The sequence below is a fragment of the Mastacembelus armatus genome, chromosome 12 (genome assembly GCF_900324485.2).
Source record: "Mastacembelus armatus chromosome 12, fMasArm1.2, whole genome shotgun sequence".
In the NCBI taxonomy this organism is placed as follows: domain Eukaryota; kingdom Metazoa; phylum Chordata; class Actinopteri; order Synbranchiformes; family Mastacembelidae; genus Mastacembelus; species Mastacembelus armatus.
This window is the reverse complement of record NC_046644.1, coordinates 3,860,193-3,885,608: the sequence shown is the minus strand read 5'-3', so window position 1 is coordinate 3,885,608 and position 25,416 is coordinate 3,860,193. Positions and strand designations below refer to the sequence as shown.

Sequence of the window (25,416 nt, the reverse complement as noted above, 5' to 3'; positions counted from 1 at the left end):
AGACAATCAGGGGTGAGTTTAATTTTACAATAGTTCTACATGTACTAATAAAAAAAGAGCCTCTGTGTGCATGCTTACTGTTCCTGATATTAAAAAGAAAAAGGCTGACCTACCCAGTTTAATTCCAAAAATGGGAAAATACAGGTTATCAACATTTAAAAGCACTTATTTAACAAGAAACTAATGTGGTACTCCATTCATTGTATTGTTAGATGTGGCTGCAAAATGTTTAAAAGAAAAAACAGCATTAAGCCTTGATATGGATACCAGAAACACTCCAAGTTATGATGATGGCATTGCAGCTCATTTACAATTAAAATCAAATGAGTTACCACTCCTTTTTTTTTTTACTCAATCTTTTTTTTAACCTTTCACAGTATAGCCTCCAATATTTAAGATACAGTGCAAAATAGATGTGCTGCGGGTAAAAACGGGGCCAACTAAATGTTAGAAACGGTGCAATTTCAAGTCATTTCTAAGAATGATTTACATTTTTTATTTCCTTTGGTGTGCGGTGGTAGGGGACGTGGGGGGGTAGTTTAAATTTATTCTGTGGTGATGCACTCCCCATTCCATAATAGGTAGAAATAGCAAGCATGCAAACATTAAGGACAAAGACACTGATAACATCAGGACACATGGACATTTAGACAGAGACAGAGAAAAACAGGGCAGGATTGCAAAATACTGAAAAAAAATGAAAGACCAAGGCATAAAGATTGGGATCAATACACTCTTAAAGACATCAGTTCCAAACATCAGTAAAGAACATTTTACATCTCTCCAAATTTTGCTGTCAAGAGGAAACTCCTGCCTGCAAATTTCATTTGCCATGATCCTTACAGTGAAAAAAAAATCACTGACATGCAGCAGTAAAAATGGCAAAAACAATTTGCACAATTTCCACAAATTGTAAATTGCAAGGCCCAAAAATGTATAAATACTGAAGGAAACAGGCCAAGAGTAGGGACTGATGATTTTTCTTTTTTGCTGTACCTGCCTTACTGGTTTTGTTTTGGATTGTGGTACTACAATTTATTTGTTTTTATTTTTTATATCTATTACAGAAAGAGAAAACCGCTAGTGTTTTGCTGCATTCAAATGTGAATGCACAGAAAGGGCAATTTCATGAACTGACTGGATTGAAAGTGAACTGAACCCAGGTTAACAGATATTACCATACAACCAAATCAAAAACACTGCAAAAAACTGGCGCTAGACCCACAAGATAAACACCTAACATAGGCTACAGGGAAAAACAAGACTAACACAACAGAGAGAGAGAAATGAGATCCAAGGAGAGAAACAAGATGAATAACTGATGCAGTGATAAAGTGTGATAAAGAAGTCTAGATAGAAAAAAAAAAAAAAAAAAAAATATATATATATATATATATATATATATATATATTAAAATAAAATATATATTTTATATATATATTTATAAAAATAAATAATATAATATGTGTCTGTGTGTGTTTGTGTCGGGAGAAGAACCAAAAGGAAAGATGGCTGTGAGACCTTCCCTAAAGAGTACCCATCTGTTCAGTCAGTACCTTCGTTGACTGAGGGGATGTTATGAGAAGCAGGGCTGGGGGAGCCGGGGACCCCCTGGGTAAGGCCCCCAGGGGCCCCCGGAGCCCCAGCAGAGGTAGCAGCAGTAGCATTACTGGTGTTGGATGTGGCAGGTACAGCAGCTTGTAAAGGAAGAGAAGGAGAGAAATAGCCAAGAAGGAAAGGTTAGAGAGTTATAAATATATTCACAATACCAAACAGTGAGAAGAGACAAGTAGGCAGCAGGGAAGAAAAACCTGTATTTACAACAGACAACAGAAAAACTGAAAATTCATATACCGAAAAGAAAAAGAACACATCACAAAAAAGAAAAAAATAAGACATAAATTTCATTTTAGATCATGAGCAGACATGTCAGGTTTACAACAAACCCCAAAACTGCTACCTCAAAAAAATGCAGGTAAAATACAGGTACATTTAAGCTGTTTTCACACTGGCACTGTTTAGGTCGACCCAAAGAAGGTTTGGGCATTAGTTTGGCTCTTGGGTCAGTTTGAACAACAGCCGCACTCTGGTACCCACCAAAATGGACATACCGAGAGCACTTGGAAGGGGTGGTCTCAGTATGGCTTAGTGAACTCTAGTGCGGTACGTTTGTGGTGTGAAAGATCACGACCTCGGCCCGATCCAACTACAGGAAGTACAAGACGTGTGAGGTAAAGGGGCTTCCATAGTCCGCTGGGTAGGGTATTGTGGGTAAGGAAGTAGTACCTGACCAAAACAAAATGGCACAAATATGTCTCACAAGCAGTCATGGTCAAACGCATAGATGTTGAGCATCCATTCTGTGCCTCCACCTTGCATTTGGTCAGTTATCATGGAAACATGACTTTTTTGCCAAAACTGACAGTGACAAATGACAGCGCAGACTACTGCTACATTATTTTTGGTGCAGCATTTGGGCTGCAGTGAAAACAACCTTTGTGAACACGAACCAAACCACCTGGTTGAACTGTTGTCATGTTATTCAATAGCCTGTTTGGGCTTCCCCCATCAGACTATAGTTATTGGTCAGTAGGTCCCTAGTCGCCTACTGGAACCTACTGGTAGGTTTAGTAAGTCGTTTTTATTCTAGAGAGCAACATTGTCGTCATTACATAAGTTACATCCTTCAGTTTAAGCATGACAACTACTCAGTTATATTTAGGCATGAAAACATGTTGGTTAGGTTTACAGGGTAACTTACTACACCCAAATGTATTCATACCCTCTTGTAATCATGTCAACTAACAACGAAATATTACAACAAACTTCTTTTGAGGCAGAAATGTTTTTGTTACTTATTTGGTTTACACAATAGTAAAGGTTGACCACAGTAGCTTCTAAAACTAAAGAGATAACACCAATTGTAGATCAGACTTCCCAGATTTATTTTCTCGTCATGCCATGGTTTTTCATCCCAGATGCATGGTGGTTTGGAGAATTGTGTTGGATGAAAGAGGAGTGGCTCCTCTCATATGGCTTAGACTTTAAACAGTGCCAGCACACTTGACTTGAGTTTGGCTATTAGTAAGTAGTCATACTGCACAAATAGCACCCTCCGCTGGACAGGTGAAAGAAATCCTTGGCATTTCCCTAAAACAAGTCCAATATCTTATTTTCCCTTGCAGAACAATTCACATATTGGATAAACCCAATAAAATGGGAGGAGAGAGTACTGTATAAAAGTGTACTAGGTCCTGGGTCTGAATTCTACCAACAGTAGATGACGTCACACGCTACTGCCACTACTGCCCACAGTGAAATGTAAACAATGATGGCAACAATGTGTGAGAACTCCTGTCGTACATAATATGGTCTTAGCTCAGTGTCCTGACAGCATATCTTATCCTTAGTGCTGGGCAATATGACCAAAAATGTACATTACAGTATTTTTTAAAATTATATTGATTTCACGGTATATGACGGTATGTTTTTACATGCATGACTCAGTGTTAACCACATTTTCTACTGACTGAAAGGAAATACTGCAGTAGATTGATTTAGGTGGATAGTGATAGAGTTTGTGATCTTAATCCATGTTTAATAGGCTGTCCCTATAGCAAATGCGTCTTCAAGCGACATCTGACTGGACTTTCTTTTCTCCTTTGCAGTGTTACCTGCTGATGTGGAGGACCTTGACCTTAGTTTATTGTATTCTTCATATTCCAAGATATGCTTGCAGCTAAGGTGGTGGAGCAAATTGCTTGTGTTACCGCCTCAAGTGACAACTTTAGCCCAACAACATTTGCAAAAAATTGTCATTTGGATGACGTCGGATTTTATGAACTCTCAGAGACACAGCTCCTCTTTTTGGGACAAGTTCTTCTGTGTCAGTTTTGGAATGTTTCTTGTTTTCTTGTCTGTCTTCTTCTTCCATCTTCATAGTCAGTCATACAGCTATGCACTCACCATGCGTGTTTACCAGTGCAACAGTGAAAAGAGTCCCCTCTCAAACACTGTTGCGCCATTCCGACCCTTGTGTAAGCAACATACACCAGTTTTGAGATATCTTAAAAATTCATGTCATAAAAAAAAACCAAAAAAAAAACAAAACAAAAAAAAAACAAACAAACAAAAAAAAACACCAGAATTCGGTTTGAACGCCCAGCACTACTTATCCTTCAGCTCAGCCATTATCGGGTGCCTAACCCCATAACTTCTTCTCAGAGCCAAAAGAGCATCACTCGTGCACAACTTTACTCAAAAGGTGTTAACATCACATTGTTAACAAAAACGAAGAAACACACTCAAACAGGAGCTACTCAGATGTGCTGCCTGGGTAGTGCTAGGTGAGATTAACAATTAACTATGTCAAATTTTCTTGAATTTTCTTGGCAGCAGATGATTTACAACTTACACACTTCACAAAACAGATTACACAAAAGTAAAGCTACATCTGCTTGTTATTTCATACGAACAAAGCCATTTTTCCAAATAAATATAAAACCATTCAAAAATAACATTAAGTGGTACGTGCCAACATTAAGATTTCTCGTAAAGATAATTGTATTGGCATTGTACTGATACACTCTACAGTAACACCATCATCTCAAATACATAATGTATTCTCATGTAAAACAAAGAACATAGTACAACACAGTTCAGAAAGCGAAATCAATTATCTAGACTTCAACTTTGCTCAGAGGCTAATATGATTCAAAGACACATCTGAATTTTTAAATATGTTATTTATAAACTGGTTCGGTCTTCATGTAGGTAAACATCCTGTGGACTAGGGGCGGGCAACCCATGTTCCACAAAGGCCACTGCCCTGCTGGTTTTCTAACTATCCATGCTCTACAAACCTGGATCAGGTGTGTTGAGTCACTCAGGAGCTGAAAGATATAAATTCACTCTTTCCTTACTCTACCCTCATCTGAGATGGTATATTTTGGATTTTGGTTCGCTTCTAATCGGCTGAGGACAGGACAGTGGCCCTTGAGGAGCAGTTGACCATCCTTGCTCTGGACAGTGTTTTCCAAAAAAGGAAAATAAACCAAAAGCACAAAAAAATATTTTCTCATATAACATATAAAGACACAAAAAGAAAAGCTCACAAAAGTAAGCATAACATTAAAACACCAGTAAAACAAAGATGACACCAGTAAGTACTTGTTAAAGAGATAAACAGTTAGTTTGTTAGTTTGAAAATGAAGACCAACTACACCCAAACAAATCAAAGCAGAATAATAGTTTCAGACTGTGGCTAGCATTTATTACTCTGACTGCAAAACGTCTGAAAAAAAACATACAATCAAAACTAGAATGTGCATTTCCTGAGGAAAATGTGTGTGATTGCAGAAAGCATGCCGTTATTGCCGCTTGCAATACAATGCAATCACTTCAGAAGTTTGGAGATTGTATCTCATCTCAAATATTTAAAAAGGCAATCTCGGACGGGATGGAACCGGTATCCTGCATGACAGATGCAAGCCCTACATTAAAAAAAAAAAAAGTTGTTGTACGTTGTTGGGTCTCGAACCCCCGTCTACCACGTCACAGACGCAGCGCTGCTTAGGACGACATTTTTACTCTATATGAAGAAACACATTCATAACTAGCAAGAGCGCTAAATGCCAAACGCGACACAAACTCGCAATTTCCTCATACAAATAGTCGTTGTAGGGTGGCGATTCTTTGCTTGAGTAGTGTTAATAGTGAAAATATTATTAGCAGTTACATCCTATTTAGCTTGTTAAATATTGTTTATGCACACATTGTTGCAAAGAGTTGTGCAGACCTGGCACACTAAAGAAAGAAGGATAAAAGCACTGTCTCCACGGTGCGAAGAAACACACAAGGTATTGAAAAGAGCGTAGGATTCTGCAGAAAGAACACACCGCTTGCACTCACACTAATATAAAACGAACACGCTTACACTAGCTTACAGGGAAGTCAATATTCAAAATTTAAAAAAAAAAAAGATGTATGTTGACGGGTCTCAAACATGTGGCAACTTCTGAGGTGACTTTTATACTTGTAGAGTTAAAACTGAAGCCATGAGAGCAGTTGAAAGAATTTTTTCTGGTGGGAAAAACAGACTGTCATCCACTCTAGCTCCTGACGTCACCCACTCTGAAACTGAGAAAAACGCTGTTAACATCTCTCCCTTTAAACTTAAATTAATAAAATAAACTACACAAGATAACAACATGAAGCACAACCCTGACAGATTAAAGATACTGAAGCATTTTAAAATTTAAAATTCAAATGGAGTCTCTAGCTGCACATATGCCAGAGAAAAAGCCTCACAGAAAACTGGATTTTTCAGTAGTCAGATCATTTCTCCCATTCATTTCGAGACATTTTTAATTTTTAAAAATTAATATAAAATCACAGAGATGAGATACAAGCAACATAAGTAATAGCATGGGTTGCCAAAACATGCTTAACACTTTAGTGTTGGAACCATGTTTCTAGCTGTAAGCATTTAGGAGCATTTAGGTGCCAAAAAACGGATGGAAGAAAATATAATAATAACTTGACAATGCAATTTCTGAAGAAATTGCGTTGGGATTGCTGACTGCTGAGAAAAGCTCGAGGCAAACCGCATCGCTGGCCGCTAAACAGCTGAAGGACGTTTTGAATCGCCTGACGCAGTTGGAATAATCGAGAGCTATGAATTGTTGCGAGGGGGCTTTTATTTTGAAAGGACAAAGAGCTACAGGAGACTCACGGGACCTTATACTAGAATCTGCACTGTATTTTGAATATTCCTTATACTTTACAAAAATGTAATATTGTCCTATAAATAACTGTAGACGTTTATTGTGAAAGTCTCACCATGTCCTGGGAGCAAACACCATGGCTGACATTAAAAATGACCTCCATCGGTGCCTGAGGCTGTATATGTCCATTTTAAGATCATGTTGCTGTTTGAGGGCTTTTATTTTGAGAAAATGTTATAAAAAGGCTTTATTTTGAAAGGACACAATGCTGCAGGAGACTCATGGGACCTTATACTAGAATCTGGAGTTTATGTTGAATATTCCTTGTACTTTAAAAAAAATGTAATAGCTTCCTATAAATAACTATAGACTTTTATTGTGAAAGTCTGACCATGTCAGAAAACATGGCTGACATTGAAAATGGCCTCACTTGGTTTCTGAAGCTGTGTGTCAATAACTAACGTCCATTTTAATATTGAGTTGCTATTTCAGGGCCTTTCTGTTGAGAAAATGCTATTTCAGGCCTTTTATTTTGAAAGGAAAAAGTGCTGCAGGAGACTCTTGGGACCTTTTACTAGAACCAGGACCTTAATTTGAATGTTCCTTATACTTTACAAAAATATAATATCTTCCTATTAATGACTGTAGACTTTTATTGTGAAAGTCCAAACAAGGCCTGCTAGGAGATGACACCATGGCTGACATTTAAAACAGCCACAGAGTCACTTGCTCTAAATAACTGAGAATGGTCCCCATGTGTAACAGGCAGTAGACATTAGGCAGCCAGTCAGTATAATTACCAACTACAGACAGCTTTGATCTCTGCTATTGCTTTGTGAGCTGTTGCTATGGTGACCTAGGCCCAGAGTGGGAGGAGGAGTGACAGTGACACAGCATGCAGAATAGAGAAGCTTCAACAAAGAGATTGATCCATTTTTTGTGAAGATATTCCAAAAAATGAAGGTGACGAGTTAGAAACAGCCTTCATTTGTGTTTTTCACCAGAACTCCTGAAGCTCTTTTATAATGGGAACGAATGAGAGATTCTATGGGAAAGTTTTCCGACAAGACCTGGAATATCTTGGAAAATATAAAAGATATCACCGAAAAAAGTGGAAGCAACCCTCTCCTCAACAACCTGAATGCAATGGTTGGTTTTCACGTTTCTACGTCGAATGGTGTAGGACTAGACAGCCACCAAAAAACGGCGGAATAATAATAAGAGAAAAAAACAAAGAACATATCTTGGGCTTGCTGTTTGCACAGCAATCCCGACAATAAAAAGCGAAGATAGATAGAAGATTATTAGTGGGAGAGCTAATAGAGCTCTCCCACTAATAATAATAATAATCTTGCAGTTCTAATAATAATCTTGCATAATAATAATAAATAGTGAAGAGAACATCATGTAGTGAAGAGAACATGAGTGATAATAATAATAAATAGTGAGGATAACGATCCAGCAATCACACTAATAATAAGAGTGAAGAGAAGATGAGTGTGATTGCTGAACACGAATGATCAATCCATGAATATGAAAACTAGATGAGTAATGTGTAAAAACAATCTATCCATCTGTCCAATACTGCAAAGACACTGCCTTAAGGTATAAAAATTATGTTCCATTTCAGATTATAAAAATAGGTTAGCTTTGATTCTTTATGCTTGGGGCCAAAACCTGAAACCTTAAACTTTTTAAAATTCTCGTCTGTTGATGAAGGAAAGAAAACCCATTTTTTCTCACAAAATTAAAACCACAATGCCATAATGTCAGACACAAAATTCATAAATGATTACTCACGGGCATACACTTGCTATTCATACATAACCAACAAAGAAGCAAAATGCAACAGATACAGTTTTAAAATACTTAGTACAACTGTTCAAGTACTGCATAAAAGACGTAAAACACAGCGACATAGTTAAGCAACATTACATTAATTAGTGGAAAAAAGAAAGACTGAATGAAAGTACAATGCAAGTGTTTTTTCGCCAAGAGACTGAAATAGAAACTAGACAAATGCATTTCCTGAAGAAAATGCGTGTGATTGCTGAAAGCACGCTGTTATTGCTGTTTGCAATACATATTGATCACTTCAGAAGTTGGAGAAAGTTTAAGAACATCAGGAACTGCAATCTTCCACATATCCACATGATGGCACTGTAGGGAAGCAGAAAACCTACAAGCAGAATTCAAATTATGCAATAACAGATGAATATAACAAAAGGAGTCAAAAGCCATGACTAATACTATTTTTGGATATGGACTGTCTAAACACAGCACTGAAAGAAAAAACATCACCTTCTTTGAAGCTGTGGATTGGGTCAGTCTGTCACAGTAAAAGCCAGGGATATTCAAAGCGATACATTGGGAGTTAAACTTCTAGACCTGATAGTTCTAATGTACAAACACCAAAAGGGACAGAAATCCCACAGTTTACAAAGGCGTTGGCTGAATAATATTCAGCATAAGCATTCAGTACATGAGCCAAATTTCCTTTCACTTAGATGAAGCATTCAGTAAGATAATTGTTACTGATTGACACTACCAGTGTCTATTGGTAATTTTCAAGAAAGCATAGTGTTCTAATTTAGCCATGTTACAGGGAAGTCAATATTAAAAATTAAAATTAAAATGTTGATGTGTGCTGACGAATCTCGAACCCCCGTCTATCACATCACAGCCTTACCATTAAGCTATAGCAGACTAGCTACTAAGGATGCCGTTTTTACTCTATACGAAGAAAACACATTCATAATTAGCAAGAGTGCTAAATGCTAACACGACACAAACTCGCAATTTCCTCAACAAATACTCACTCTAGGGGGGAAATTCTTTGGCCGGCTAGCTTTTTAATGTCTTGTACAACAAGACCATGTGCAATTTTGTCCAGACTTAAAATGACGCCGTGATCGCAGTTTAGATTGACAGAGTTAGAGGCAGGAACCAGTCCTGTCTTAGAAAAATCAGTGTATTGTTTACTGTGAATGAGTGAAAAAGATGACTTTCACATCATTGTGAAGTAAACACTACACTACAAGATGCATTTCTCAAAAGTCTTGTGAACCATTGTTCTTTATGTGTTTTATGGTCTTATTTCAGTGACTTAAAAATTTTAGTTTTTACTAACCATGTATAAACACTGTTTTCTCAAAAACACAATCATGTATAAACATACTGCTCACATTTTATTGTAGCCCAGTTTGTGCTGATTACAGCGTTATCAGACTTTAGCCATTAATATGTTTAAAAGCAACTGAAAAAAGCACAAATGTCAGGGCATGTCAAAACTTGTCCAGGGCCCCAAAACACCGTTAGACCCCAGAGGGTTAACTTGTATAGATTTTGCCTGAGCCAACACAAGCTTTTTAGTAAGGTTCACTTTCAGTTCAGATCTTTTAAATGTGTGAGAAAACAGCAAGATACAAATATTTCAAATATGTCAGTCTGTCAAAATGTAAAGAAACAATCTTTGTTGTGAGTAATGACAACTTTTCAAATGAGGCACACTGTTCTATTTAAAAGAATGAATACTGTGTATCTTTAGACCTACTGCTCTTTTAAAACTGGTTTTATGACCTTAATTACTGAAAGAGGTTTCATAGACTGGATTAGACTGGCTCTATCAAACCTTAGAAGTTTTTAAAAAATCAAGTAAGTGATTTTAGATTAGCTGGTTCAGCTTCATTAGCTACTAAGCGAGTCTGCAAAATGGCAGATGCTGATCTACACAACCCAATCCATTAATATGATGATATGTTAATATTAAAATCTAATATTTAATATTTGAAATATTGATCATGTGTACATTATTGCAAATAAATGTTACCATCTCCAGGTCTGCACTGGTCTCTGTCAAATAGTTACACTGAACATCTATTGGTGGCGCCTCCTCATTTATTCACATGTGAAAGGAGATGGTGAGCCGGTTTAACAGAGCTGCCATTTCCAGACCCTCTGATACACATACACACATAGACACACACACAGACCAGTCAGAAGGAGCTGGCTGAGGAGAGGCCATAGTTGAGCATTCCTTCTAAATGGTGGTGAACAGGCATGTGGCATCACGCTTGGCCTCCATTAAGGCACGACAACAGCACTGAAACCCTGCCTCCACCCAACACCCACAAGAGCCACCAAAGGCACATGTGTGCATGCGTGTGTGTGTGTACTCACATGGACTGGATTTTTGGTGTGTGTTTGTAGGTATTGGACTTGTATGTGTGGCAGTTAGCAATACCCTATATGATTGCAAATGTGGAGTATGTAGATCTGACGGATGTTTAATAATATCCCCTACAGAGAACCACAACAAGATTCTGCCTACGATGAAAGATTTCTCTTTACATCTTTATAAAATAGTTTTTTCATTTTTTTTATTTCTAGGTATTTATCTTCATCATTTATCTTCATCATTCACAAAAGTGAATCCCATCATTTAAATAAATCACCTTTTTTCAAAACCAGTAAAACTGGAGTGTGCTATCAGGACATTGTTAAAACCTGATTCATGTTTATTTGATGATATAAACAGGTTATTGGCTACTGTAGGATCTTGATAAAGACCCTGCAACAGAGGTCAGCAGCTGTTCCTGAACCACCTATGCTGTAAATTGTGCTCCTGCGCACAGAGCACCCATCATAACCATTTGCTTATCAGTGCAAATTCTCACTACAAACTACTAAGTTCTGAAAATGACTGGACATAATAGTTTGGTTGTCAACACATTTCATACAAATTCCTTACCATCAGGACAACTTTGTTTAAAAGTGGCTCTTTATTATTTGTTGTTTTATTGCTGTTATTTGCAATATATATGCTGTTATATGCAATATATATGCTGTTTTATTATGATTGACGATTACAAAAATGATGTCATATTTTCTGATGTACCAGCACCATCTGTTAATCTTACATTTAGGCACAAAAACTCATTGGTTAAGATTAGTGGTCATGGTTAAAACAAACCAACACTGACCAAGTACAAGAGTGGATTGTAAACAGTGGCTTCCTGTGTAAAAAAGACTAGCGTTTCCAGTATGAATCTCACCACCAAGGTGAATGCAAATAAGTTTCTGCCCCAACAACTCTCTTCAAAGTCCAGTTGAGCAAAACTCAAAACCCTCTAATGAGAGGAGAGAGGTTGAACAGTGTATTTCTCACTATGAACGTGAAACAGTTTTGAACAATTTCAGTGCTCTATCAGTTTTGTGAGAGAAGAGAATAGAGACAAAGCTTCAGTTCTGGGTGTGAACCCCAACTCCCCCGATTCTATAACTTTCTGTGGGTTTCGAAGGCAGTGGGTTGCATTATCAAAATCCAGCCCCTCCTCCCAACCCTCCCCAATAGTCCCCAGGGGTATGTGAAGCAAGCGCTCTTCCTTTTGTAGTTACCTTGTTTGATCTGGGCCTGTAGTGCTGGGTTTGAGGGTTGAGGGGGGGTGGCCACCGTCCTGCGAGGAGTCTCCGGGGTTCCTCCTGGTCTGGGAGGCCTGGAGGAGGTTCACAAAGAGGGATGCATGAAATATTAATGGAGGAAGGAGGAGGGAGGAGGGCTAGCATGCTCGCTCGTATGCATGTACACACAATCTTACAAAAAAATAAATACGAAGAACCACTCACAGAAACACATTCATAGATAAAATCAGTAGTTCACCTGAGCAACATCATTATTATTATTACTTTAATTTGTGTGTGTTTATGTGAAAGGTGGTATTGTTCATGTTGTGTGGAGATAAATCTGTTTATACAGCCATTTTTTGTGGACTCAACATCTTTATATTGTCAAAAGGCAACTCCCCAAAATGTAAATCATTAGATTTTAAGGTGATGACTGGGTTTAACATTAGGATGAAGTTACGTTTAGGTTAGGTTATGACTAGGCAAACAGTGGCTACAGTTGAGGTTAGGCTAAATCTCAAGGAAATTAATTTAAGGTAACGTAAGGTCCACTGGAGTGATGGAAACAGGATGTGTATGTGTGTAAGTGAGTGTGTGCGTGTCTTGTCAGGCTCCAGCCTATTGAATTTTGGCCGGAGGACACAATCCTGAGTCTGAACAAACTGGAGTCATCTAACCTTCAGAAACACACAAACATTTCCAATACAACAATCAATGGAGAGATCAATAACTGTTGCCAGTCAACCAATTACTGTCAGGAAGATCTACAATTAGCAGTTAAAACACCAAAATGCTAGTGCAGGTAAGTTTTGAAAGGTAACAGGAAGGTGGTAGATCCTATGAATGATAAGGATTGCTATTTTAAACAGTGTAGTGCGTATGCAAACTGATTTTGTCAAGGTGAAAAAAAACAGACAAATACTGTCCAAAAGCATCCGCTGTATCAGTGGTCTCAAAAGAGTGTCACGAAGTTACAATAAGTTGCAAATAAAACAGTGTGAGGGAAAACAGTTTCAGATGTTTTAATTATGAAATGTGTGCCTGCATTTTAAGCCTAATTGAAAATATAATTAACAAGGATTTTACAAGGTTGACCCTATATAATGTGTGTTCTTTTCTCTCCATTACTCACTCCTACTATTTTCCTTAAACTCACAAAGGAGAAAAACACCTCTAATCATAATACAAAAAAAAAAAAAAAAAAAAATTTAGGGATGCTCACTGTTGATGAATATGACTACTTGAATTTACTGAGGAAGATAAAATCATATTGTCCTTAGAGTGAGGGGATCCTCTTGAAAATCAATGAGTACGGCCCTGGAGCAACGAAAAGAACACCCAAATACAGAGGAGGCGAGGTACCGCAATGCAGCTTAGTAACTAAAACTTCAAAAGTGATTGAGAGGATCAAAGGAAAGGAGTCACAGTAATGTGAGATTTAAATAATGAGGCAATACCACCGCCACATCTGGCAGCCCTGGGAACATGAATAAACAAATAGTCAGGGGGAAGCTTCAATTAGAGGCAGATTAAAGTCTGGGGAACGCCAGGTCTCGCAAAGGCCAAGTACATCAAATTTGTGCTCACAGATGAGATCATATACTAATGAGGATTTAGAAAATATTACTCTAATATTAAGAAAACCAGTTAGTGCTGGGCGGTATACCGTTTCAAACTGAATACCGGTGTTTAGTTTTGTTATGATATGAATTCTTAACATACCTCAACGCAACGCAACACTGTTTGAGAGAGGGCCCTTTTTACTATTGCACTACTAAACATACATGGTGAGGGCATAGCTGTATGTGTCACTGTGAAATTTGTATAATTTTGAAAAATACAGTGATAAAAATTTTTGGTCATACGCCCAGCACTAAAACCATCCATCCATCATCTTCTGCTTATTCGGGTCCGGGTCGCGGGGCCAGCATCCTAAACAGGGATGCCCAGATTTCCTTTTCCCTGGACACTGCCTCCAGCTCTTCCGCGGGTACACCGAGGCTTTCCCCAGCCAGCCGAGAGACAAAGTCCCTTCAGCGTGTCCTGGGTCTTCCCCGGGGCCTCCTCCCAGTAGGACATGCCCGGAACACCTCCCCCGGGGTGGCGCCCAGGAGGCATCTGAAACAGATGCCCTAGCCACCTCAGTTGGCTCTTCTCGATGCTCCACTACGAGCTCCTCACCCTATCTCTAAGGGAGTGCCCAGCCACCTTGCGAAGGAAGCTCATTGCAGCCGCTTGTATCCAAGATCTTGTCTTTCAGTCATAGGGGAGAATAGGAAAGTAGATTGACCTGTAAATCGAGAGCTTTGCCTTTCGGCTCAACTCCTTCGTCACCACAACGGACTGATACATCAACTGCATTGCTGCTAAAGAGGGTATAGAGCTGGTCCAGGGTTCCACGACCAGGACGAAAACCGCAATGTTCCTCCTCGATCTGAGGTTCTACCATCAGCCAAATTCTCCTCTCCAGCACCCTGCCATAGACCTTCCCAGGGGGGCTGAGGAGTGTGATTCCAGTTGGAACACACCCTATGGTCCCCTTTCTTAAAAAGAGGGACCACCATCCCAGACAGGCAATCCAGGGGTACTGTAGCCAATTGCCACGTGATGTTGCAGAGGTGTGTCAGCCATGACAGCCCTACAACATCCAAAAACTTGAGATACTTGGGGCGGATCTCATCCACCCCCAGTGCATTGCTACCGAGCAGCTGCTGAAGTACCTCAGTGACTTCAGCTTGGGTGATGGGCGGATCAGCCTCCGGCTCCTCAGCCTCTGCTTCCTCTATGGAAGACACATCGGCAGGGTTAAAGAGATCCTCAAAGTATTCCTTCCACCATCTGACAATATTCCCAGTTGAGGTCAGCAGCTTCCCACCTCCACTGTAAACATTGTTGGCAGAGCACTGCTTCCCACTCCTGAGGCGCCGAACAGTTTGCCAGAATTTTCTAGGGGCTGAGTCCTCCTCAACGACCTCACCAAACTTCCCAGACCCGTTTTTGCCTCTGCCACTCCCCGTGCTGCGGCAAGCTTGGCCTGCCGGTACTCGTCAGCTGCCTCAGGAGTCCCACAAGCCAGCCAGACTCGATAGGACTCCTTCTTCAGCTTGACGACCTTACTTCTGATGTCCACCACCGGGTTTGGGGATTGTCGCTACAACAGGCACCAGAGATCTTGCGACCACAGCGGCTGTATTGACAATGGAGGTGGAGAACATGGTCCATTCGGATTCAATGTCTCCAACCTCCCTTGGGATCTGGTTGAAGCTCTCTCAGAGGTGGGAGTTGAAAACAGAGGGTTCGGCCAGACATTCCCAACAGACCATCACAATACATTTAGGTCTGCCAAGTCTGTCCCGTTTCCTCTTCCATCAGCAGAGCCAACTCACCACCAGGGGGGTGATCAGTCAAAAGCTCTGCCTCTCTCTTCACCCGAGTGTCCAAGACATATGGCCAAAGGAGGAGCACGAAAACCAAGGTTAAAATAAAAACGAGCATTCAAGGTTGTGGGTGGGGACCAGACATTTTGGCTGGAAGTGATGGGAGTTTTTCAGAGGTAGGGGTAAAATGAGCCTGATTGCCAATAATGGCTTTAATGTGCTTGATGACTGTCACCAATCATGTCACCAAAATGAGGAACACGTAAAGGTCCAGAGAACACACATTTACTCGAGTCCAACACTAGATCTATCAGAGAAACAAATGAATTTTGGAGGACTATGGATTGTTAGACAAAGATGTCATTTAGTCCAATTGTGGCTTTTATGGCAGGCGGAAGAGGAATTAGCTTACACGGCTTATCAGTGATGGTGGGAAACTTTAGCAGCAAAGAAACATGTGGTGATGGCGTTTAAGATCTTGACCAATTAAACAAGTATTTCACACTAATCTCTCTTTCCTGTTTACAACACTGTAACCATGATTACAATACGTGTGGAACAATGATCCCTAGGCCGAGCAGGTCTGATAACACAAGTGATAGTAATTAACCCTCTGAGGTTGACGAACCCGGCAGCAAGTTTTGCGGCATCTTCTCCTCATAACGCAGAAAATAACTTAAATTACTCTGTTTTAATCGCGCAGATAAGAGCAATCCAACATTCAAATCTTTAGAAGGGTCTACTTTTATTTGTAAACACTAATAACAACAACATGCTGAGCTTTTGTAAAATGAAGAAAGCAGACAGGGTGTGCTCTCTGTCTTTTCTGTCTTTGTCACCTCTTCACAGACACATAAATAAAACAACCTGAATCTCAGCAAATACTTGCCTCAAAGAAATATATGTATAGAAAGCTTGAAATGTCTACTTTTAAATGAAACAATTCAAATCAAAAACAAATAATCTATTTTTATGTAATCCATATGAAAGTAAGGAGTGGTACGGTTTTCTCCTGTCTCACCTCATTATAGCTAATGTGATCCCACCTTGCACTGAGCGCACTGTTCATATGGAAATAATCGGAGGTGAGCCAGGTAATTATGTACACGCCCCCAAGAAATGACATAAAATGGCAAGCTTCATCATAGAATTTACTCACTTTTTTGCACGTTTGGATGATGGCACGCTACGTGGGTGAAGAAGCGCTTCATGATACATGGTACATGATTATTCATGATCATTCACACCTTCTTGCATATGCCCTTTCTACAAAAAAGGGCCTTAGACCTTACAGCTCACAGTGCATGTCAGAGCAAATGAGAATCATGAGGTCGAAGGAACTGCCCAAGGAGCTCAGAGACAGAATTGTGGCACGGCACAGATCTGGCCAAGGTTACAAAAGAATTTCTGCAGCACTCAAGGTTCCTAAGAGCACAGTGGCCTCCATAATCCTCAAATGGAAAAAGTTTGGGATGACCAGAACTCTTCCTAGACCTGGCCGTCCAGCCAAACTGAGCAATCGTGGGAGAAGAGCCTTGGTGAAAGAGGTAAAGAAGAACCCAAAGATCACTGTGGCTGAGCTCCAGAGATGCAGTAGGGAGATGGGAGAAAGTTCCACAAAGTCAACTATCACTGCAGCCCTCCACCAGTCGGGGCTTTATGGCAGAGTGGCCCGATGGAAGCCTCTCCTCAGTGCAAGACACATGAAAGCCCGCATAGAGTTTGCCAAAAACCACATGAAGGACTCCCAGACTATGAGAAATAAGATTCTCTGGTCTGATGAGACCAAGATTGAACTTTTTGGCATTAATTCTAAGCGGTATGTGTGGAGAAAACCAGGCACTGCTCATCACCTGCCCAATACAATCCCTACAGTGAAACATGGTGGTGGGAGCATCATGTTGTGGGGATGTTTTTCAGCTGCAGGGACAGGACGACTGGTTGCAATTGAAGGAAAGATGAATGCGGCCAAGTACAGAGATATCCTGGAAGAAAACCTCTTCCAGAGTGCTCAGGACCTCAGACTGGGCCGAAGGTTCACCTTTCAACAGGACAGTGAACCTAAACACAGCTAAAATAACAAAGGAGTGGCTGCGGAACAACTCTGTGACCGTTCTTGACTGGCCCAGCCAGAGCCCTGACCTAAACCCAATTGAGCATCTCTGGAGAGACCTGAAAATGGCTGTCCACCAACGTTCAACATCCAACCTGACAGAACTGGAGAGGATCTGCAAGGAAGAATGGCAGAAGATCCCCAAATCCAGATGTGAAAAACTTGTTGCACCATTCCCAAGAAGACTCATGACTGTACTAGCTCAAAAGGGTGCTTCTACTCAATACTGAGCACAGGGTCTGAATACTTATGACCATGTGATATTTCAATAAATTTGCAAAAATTTCTACATTTCTGTTTTTTTTCTGTCAAGATGGGGTGCTGAGTGTACATTAATGAGAAATAAAATGAACTTTTTTGATTTTGGAAAATGCCTGCAATGACACAAAGAGTGGAAAATTTAAAAGGGGTCTGAATACTTTCCGTACCCACTGTATATACTGCTCTGCTAACTCACACCTCTCAATTGCAAGGTACGCGCACACACATTACAGAACCCCTGCAGCTAGTCCTCTCCAGAAATCATTGGGAGGAGATTTCATTTTTTATTTTTCAAGACGACTCCTCTCCACTTATCTTAGGCCACCTATGGTTAAAGATACATAATCCACACATACACTGGAAAACTACTGCAATATTGTCCTTGGAGCACTCACTGTCACTCTGTTTGCTTATGCTCTGCTCTTTCCCCAGTAGAGATAAGCTTGGCCCTAGCTGGTACTCGGACTCTGATCTGACTAATGTTCCTGAAGTTTATGTGGACTTGGCCGAAGCATTTGATAAGCGCCAAGCGCTCTCTTTCACCTCACAGACCCTATGATTGTGCAACTGATTTACTACCAGGATCTACGCTCCCCTCAAGCTTTGATGAAACGATAACCTATGAGACTCCATTAACCGATTTGCTTTACTCTATCTAGATGACATCCTGGTTTTTCCCATACTATAGTTGATCATATCAAGCATGTTTGATTGAAAATAAATTCTTTGTCAAGGCAGAAAAATACAAATTTCATGTTTCCTTTGTTTCATTCCTAGGGTACATTATTGATAAAGGACAGCTCAAGGTGGACCCCAGAAAAGTGCAAGCTGTATGTGACTAGCCAACGGCAGTAAATTGTAAGAGCCTCGTAAGAGTTTTATTGGTTTTGCCAGCTTTTGCCGGCGGTTCATCAGAAATTACTAGCAGGTAAGCGCACCTCTCACCCATCTGACATCATCTAAGATCCCATTCTCCTGGGCTGCGGAAGCAGAAGAAGCCTTCCGTACATTAAAGAGCCATTTCACCTCAGCCCAGACTCAAATTCAACCAGATCCCACTCGCCACTTCGCGGTAGAGGTAGACACCGGTACAGGAGTAATCCTGGGTCAGAGGCAGTGGCACACCTGAAGTCTTCTTCTCCAGCTCTGCCATTTATACTATCCCGGGCCTCTGGAATCACTTCCAGGACCCATCGCCTGACTTTTAAACTTTGAAGAGACTTAACTAGTTTTTCCCAGTGTTTATGAAAACTGGAATCCTCTGTTGTGCTTTTTCCTTGAATTGAAAGACCATATTTTGTTCTTTTTTTCTACTTTCCTTAGTTTAGTAGGATTCGCTTTGTGCTTTCACCCAATAAAGTATTTTGTTTTGCTAACCTGGGTCTGAAAAAAAAGATTTTTATCAGAACATGACGGTATCATTGTATAATGTGAACAAAGTCTCTGTTTGTGTGCTATGAATTCAGTTTCTACTCCAGTTTGTTTGGGCTGTTAGTTTTTTTTGGAATCACTGATGACAGATTAAACGTGGGTTTTCTGCCTGGCAAATACAGATCTTTCAGTTGCTATATATGAAACAGACATTTGATGTCTGGCACTATGACCCATCGTCAGATCTTTCCATTCAGTGGCAATACTGTGTTTAAACAGAAGTGTGTTTCTGTTTTTGTGCACAGTCTCAAAATTTCACAAACTTTACATCAGTTGGGAAAATGTGACTGAGTATAATCTCTAGACTAAATTGAAATAAGAAAATAATACTCAAATGATGTATATCTGTGTTTGTGTTGGTTTGTTACCTGGCTGGTGCTTTCTTCATATGCTCTCCAACAAAGGTGGCATTAGTCATGCCCATTAGAGTGTTGGCCAGTGAGATGACAGACATCAGGTGCTGAGTGGTGACTGCCCTGGACACCCCGTACGTCCCCTTCCCTACGATGTCCGACAGCGTCAGCTTCCGACCTGTTGCTAGGGACAACTGTCGTAGAAGGGATTCCTGGGAAACAGAGGCAAATGAAGATTTAAAGTTGTATATCTTCCACAGCTGGGGACTCTTGAAATAATAGTTGTGTAGAGTAGATGGGCCAGTATGGGTTGTCTAAGCTGCTTAGACAATTTTGTACCATGTATTTGCTGTCAAAATTTCACTTCATTTTCTGGTTGCAGTATATCCATTATAAGCAAAATGTGACAGCCATTTTGCACAGAGATTTAATATTTTCTTTACTGTCTGTTAAGGTAAGGTGAACTATATTATCCCCAAGGGGGAATCTGTTGTGCAGCAAGCAGTGACAAAACACAACAACAAGTACGCCAATGCAATAGTCACATGACACTGTTCAAGGGGCTGATCGTAGTCGGGACAAAAGAGTTCTTAAGTCAATTCAACTTGCATCTGGGTAGAGCATATCTATGGCCCAATGGTAATAGCTGATACTCACTGTACAAAGGGTGAGTACAGTCAGAAAGAATGGGCTTTGCCTTCTGAGTGGTTCTGACTTTATAGAGAGTGGCAAGCTCACTGACATTAGTTCCTGCAATTTTTGAGCACAGTCTCACAATGTTATCCAGCCATTTCTTATTTTTCAAAGTTAGTGACTCATAATACCAGCAAAATTTAAAATCAGCTCAATAAAACAAGAATAAAACATTTTCAGAAAAACAGGATTGACATTAAAACACCTCAGTTTACAATAAAAGTACATTCTCTGATGGGCCTGGGAACAGACAGCATCAATTGAAAGTCAGTTTGTCATCCACCATTCATAAAAATCTGCAATAACAGGGCCATGATGAGAATCATTCTCAGTCAGAAAAGACACAATTACACAGTCATCTGCAAACTTAACTGCTCTGACATTCATTAATATATAAAGAAAATAAAAGTGGTGGTAAAACACAACCTTGTGGGGAACTGGTAGAAGATAAAAGAATATTTAGAAGCAGTGTCACTGACATCTAAATGTTAAAAAAAAAATCCAACAGCCAACATATCAAACCCGGCTCAATGTGAAAAAGACCGTTCCGCTAAAATATGAGGCTGAAGACAATTAAACCTGAAAAGAAAAAAAAAGAAAAAAATAAATCAATATAAAGCAGCTATGCAAAACTCTTCGCTTTGTCCAGATGCCTCTGTATCATGTGAAGGACGGTGGCAATAGCATCTACCACTCCCCTGCCTGACCTATAAGCAAACCGTAAAGGGTCAAGCTTTTCCTGAGCTACCTCCAAGATTGAACTTTTGATTATTTTTTCAAAGGCTTTCATAACAAGTGATGACAGCGGTACAGGGGAACTTTCTTAAATTGTAAGGACTTTTTAAAAGATGAAAGTAAAAATTCCTGCCAGTGGCACTGCACAGTTCTTAAGAAGTCGACCACTCATTGTCTGCACCAGGACTTTCCCTTTCTTTTACTCCTCTAAAAAGTCTACAAGCAGACAAACTATCAAATTGAATGTCTGGAACTGGGAACTAGAGTTTCTGTATGCACACAGTTGCACACTAAATATCAAGTCATAAATATTAAACCGATAAAAAAAAAAATGTTCAACTCACTAGCCTGTTCTAATTCAGCTTTGCCATTCAGGGAAAAGGGGCCCTTTTTTGATTGAATGCTCATCATCTTGACCCTGCCTTGCTTGGGAGGGAGTTGCTTTCCAGACTTTAAGGGAACAAGAGAACCAGGAATTGCATTTTGTCTTTAGAAAACAGTTATGCAAGTTTCAGTTCCCTTTTGACTCATTTCTGCAGTTCCCTGCTATGGCTAACATACCCTTGATTAAAACTAATGTTCCTCAGATATCTTTAAGAGACTTGGACACCCATGGCTTACTATTAGGAAACAGACAAATACATTTCCTTGGAATTATTAAATCTTCACAAAAATTTATATATGCAGTAACAGTTTCAGTCAGTTTAGCCAAATCTGAGCAAGCATCAATGAATACATCCCAGTCTGTACAGGAGAAAGTCTTGGAGGCGCTGAATGGACTCCTGTGACCAGAGCAGAACTGTCCCTCTGGTTTTGTTCTCTTCAGGACAGATTTGTAGATACAAACCAAATAAACAGCATTATGATCAGACATCCCGAGCGGTGCTCTGCAAAAGGATTTGTAAGCCCCTTTGATTGAGCCATAGGAAAGGTCCAATCATTTCATGTTTCTCATAGGACAAGTGACATACTGTTGAAAGTTTGCAAGCAATTTACAATGATTAAAATCACCCAGGACGAAGCAAAGCGCGTCTGGTGCAATACTTTGTAACTTGTGTACTGTATCCACAATAGTCCGCCTCACATTATCGGCACTTTCCTTCCGGATGTATATAAACCAATGTAATAAACTGTGGAAACTCCCTCAGTAGATAAAAGGGGCGGAGGGAGACAGATAAAAGCTCTATATCTGAAGTGCACAATGATTTTCTAACCACAGTGGTTTTACACCAATTTTCAAATTAAATATAAATAGAGCCCATAGAGTGAATTTCAACTGTCACTGTAGCGTCTTATCAAGACGTAGCGGCTCTCCAAAGCCAGATATTGCCAAATCTCCAAAGCCAGATATTGCCAAATCTGACTGTAGATCCTGCCACTTAAGCCAAGTCTCCAGCAAAGCGATAAGACAGGCATTTTTATATTCCATTAAGAAGTTGACATTTGGCTGCAGAAGGTCAACTTTACTGCGGAGAGATTGTGAGTTAGCAAGGATTATTGAGGGGAGAGGGATCCTCCTATGGTCTTGCCTTTTAAGCCTTTGCTGCACAGCGCTTCCTCGCTGGTGGCTTTGTCTCACAACTCCTCGTCTCCATGGAGGAACTGTGCCAAAATGGCATAAAAGCACCAGGTCCATGAACAACACCTTCAATCCCAGGTGAGACATCTTGCATCACAGTCCAAACAAAACACTTTACAATACAGTATACATTAGTATTAACGCTGATACAGGCTACCAAAATGTTATTTTTTTGGCGTAACAAAAACTTTACCAACGACTCACACATCCTTGTATATCATTCAAAAAAGCACTGAAATGCAAATGCAAAAAATATCATTTTAATCTTGTATGCCCCTACTATAATATTTTGACGTAATAATAATTTAATACCTATTACCAAACTGTTCAGATTAGTGTTTCATGGTGTAACGATACTAGAATCGTATAGGATACCTTGCTGATAAAAACGGTACAATACTTTAAGTATCGGTACTTGAACAACAGTTTAATAAAAGGAAAGTTGCAGTTGCAATTGGAAGTTACGTTGCTGTGAAATTTCAGCTTGGTTCAGCTGAGCCCCACACATATGCACTCCTGTCAAAGTTTCACACTAAGTTAACTAGGTTAACTCTAGACCCACAGACTGGAGTGAGGTGGAACAAATTACAGCATTAGAGAGAGGGGTAGTTATTCATCGATACAAATGAAAGGAAGCTGGAGATAAGTGCAGATTCACTTACTAGCAGTCATAACAGCATGAAACGTTTGAGGGATAATACCCAGTCTGGCTGTCTTGGAGATTTTAAGAAGAAAATTGAAGATAAATAGGAAAACTAGCACATTAAACTGTGTAGGAATCAACGCTGATGGCCCAAAGTTGAATCTATTGCACACATAACTTCTGGATGCAACACAAACCAGTGGGAAAATTCTCTACCAAATGCAAGTTGTTGCCTAAGTTACACACACTGCTCTAAGTCTTACCAGTGAAACCATTTGCCTCCCTTTGCAAATTATTGTGTGGCAAAGGAAGGATTGCTCAGGCAAAGTATAATATGTTTTTTCTTTGTTTTGTGTCTATTAGGCTCCATGTTCATGTCATCTATTATTCCATTACTTTTTCCAGATAGTTTTGTTTTTTTCCATGGTATCATTTTTGGTAGTGGTATGTAGGCATTATTGAAGCCATAATTTCGGTATCATGACAACACTAGTTCAAATTGTGAGATTCCCAAAGTCACCCACCCTTGACACCACTATAACCATTATTTGAGACAATAATGTGCTGAAATATGAAATGAATTACAATATTCAGCCTTCATTTTGGAATGTGTATCTGATAGCACTTAATATTTGTAAAGCACATTACTGAGTATTTTTATTTTCATTTCTTCAGTTATTAAATAATGCTGAAACTATCTGACACTTAAAAACATTTAAACTAAAATTATATTATTTGATTTGAGCAGCTAGAGAGGAATATCACTGCAAAAACATAAATGAAAAGGGACAGGACAGATACCTTGAAGGTTGGCAGCATGAGGGACATGTGACCTCCTCTTGAGATCAGTCCAAAAGAGATGGGGCAGTGTGGTCTGAGCATGCCCAGTCGCTCCAGACAGATGCCATCCAGCTGTTCGTTGAGGCCCCAAGCATGTAGGCAGGACATAAATAGTTTGGCCGTGTCCATTGTGAGGTTGTACTCTAGCAAACTCAGAGACTTGGACTTCTCCTCGCGCCGCCTCATCTCCTCCTCTTCCTCCTCGTCTTCGTCCAGCAGGTGTTCTTTGATGGTCTCCTTCATTGTTTCCTTCACCTGGTTTGGACATGGAGACAATTCAAGTAACACCAGAATGACACAGTAGAGGGTAAACTATAGCAAGAGAAACTAATTAAATTCTCGAAATATTAGACAATAGACAAAGATATTTGAAATTACCGTATTTTTCAGACTATAAGTCATGCTTTTAATTCTCCCTTGTTGTGCAACTTAAATAACATTTTGTCAAGTAGGCACTAGCATGAGATGGCGCTCTTGGCACAAATAAATATAATGCTGTCAAAAAAGTAAAAACACTTATCTTCACGCTAAACTGTAACTCCTAGTGTAAGAAATGAAAATGAAAATGCCGCCCAAAAGAAAGTGCTATATTGCATACTTCAAAGTGCAGGTAAAGTATAATGCTGAAACAAAGGTCGGAATGACTGTCAGCATTCATGTAACCTGAGAGAACAGGAGGACACGCTGCTTCACCTTCTCCCCGACGTTGGCGCCGTTGTTTAAAGTTACTTCATACGAATGAATGAATTTCATGATGTACTACTGCTTGTTTTTATGCCTAGCTTCTTCTGTTCTTCAAAGGCTGATTTATATTATAATTAGAAACAGGACTCATACACCAAAGCGACTTATATGTTTTTTCTGTTCAACAAGGCCATTATTGCTAAAAGCTCCTAACAGTCTGAAAAATATGGCAGCTGATGTAATTGTGACATATTCTCCCTTCTTTTCCATTTTTGTTTATGCAGACCTGTTTGAAGATCTTGTTGGCCAGGAAGGACCCCCCTTTGTCGGCCCCTGCCTGGCTCTTCTGCAGTGTCTCTGGAGACACCAGCGTGGGATTCGGTCTCTGGGCTTCCTCTGTCAGCAGCTGGATAATCACTGCCTCCACATCAAAGAATAGCACGTGCATGTCAGGGTCTGTCAGGTTTGTCTTCATCGCTTGGACCACCAGGGCATTATGGGAGTATTTCGGCAAGTTGCCCTGGAGGAGAGAGACAAAATATTTAAAAAAAACATATAAAAGGAAATAATGATGAAAGC

The 25,416-nt window shown here is 39.8% G+C and overlaps 1 protein-coding gene across 3 annotated transcripts in view; it reads right to left on the bottom strand.

Moving 5' to 3' along the window:
• Positions 1 to 25,416, bottom strand: part of wdr7 (WD repeat domain 7) — a 128,189-nt gene that overhangs the window by 63,337 nt on the left and 39,436 nt on the right. For all 3 annotated transcript variants that reach the window (XM_026297077.1, XM_026297078.1, XM_033325469.1), the window contains 4 exons: positions 25,124 to 25,357; positions 24,115 to 24,408; positions 19,679 to 19,875; positions 12,123 to 12,220 (listed from right to left, as the gene is read on the bottom strand). In XM_026297077.1, the coding sequence (XP_026152862.1) occupies positions 12,123 to 12,220; positions 19,679 to 19,875; positions 24,115 to 24,408; positions 25,124 to 25,357 (823 nt within the window). The remainder of the gene's footprint in view (positions 1 to 12,122; positions 12,221 to 19,678; positions 19,876 to 24,114; positions 24,409 to 25,123; positions 25,358 to 25,416) is intronic.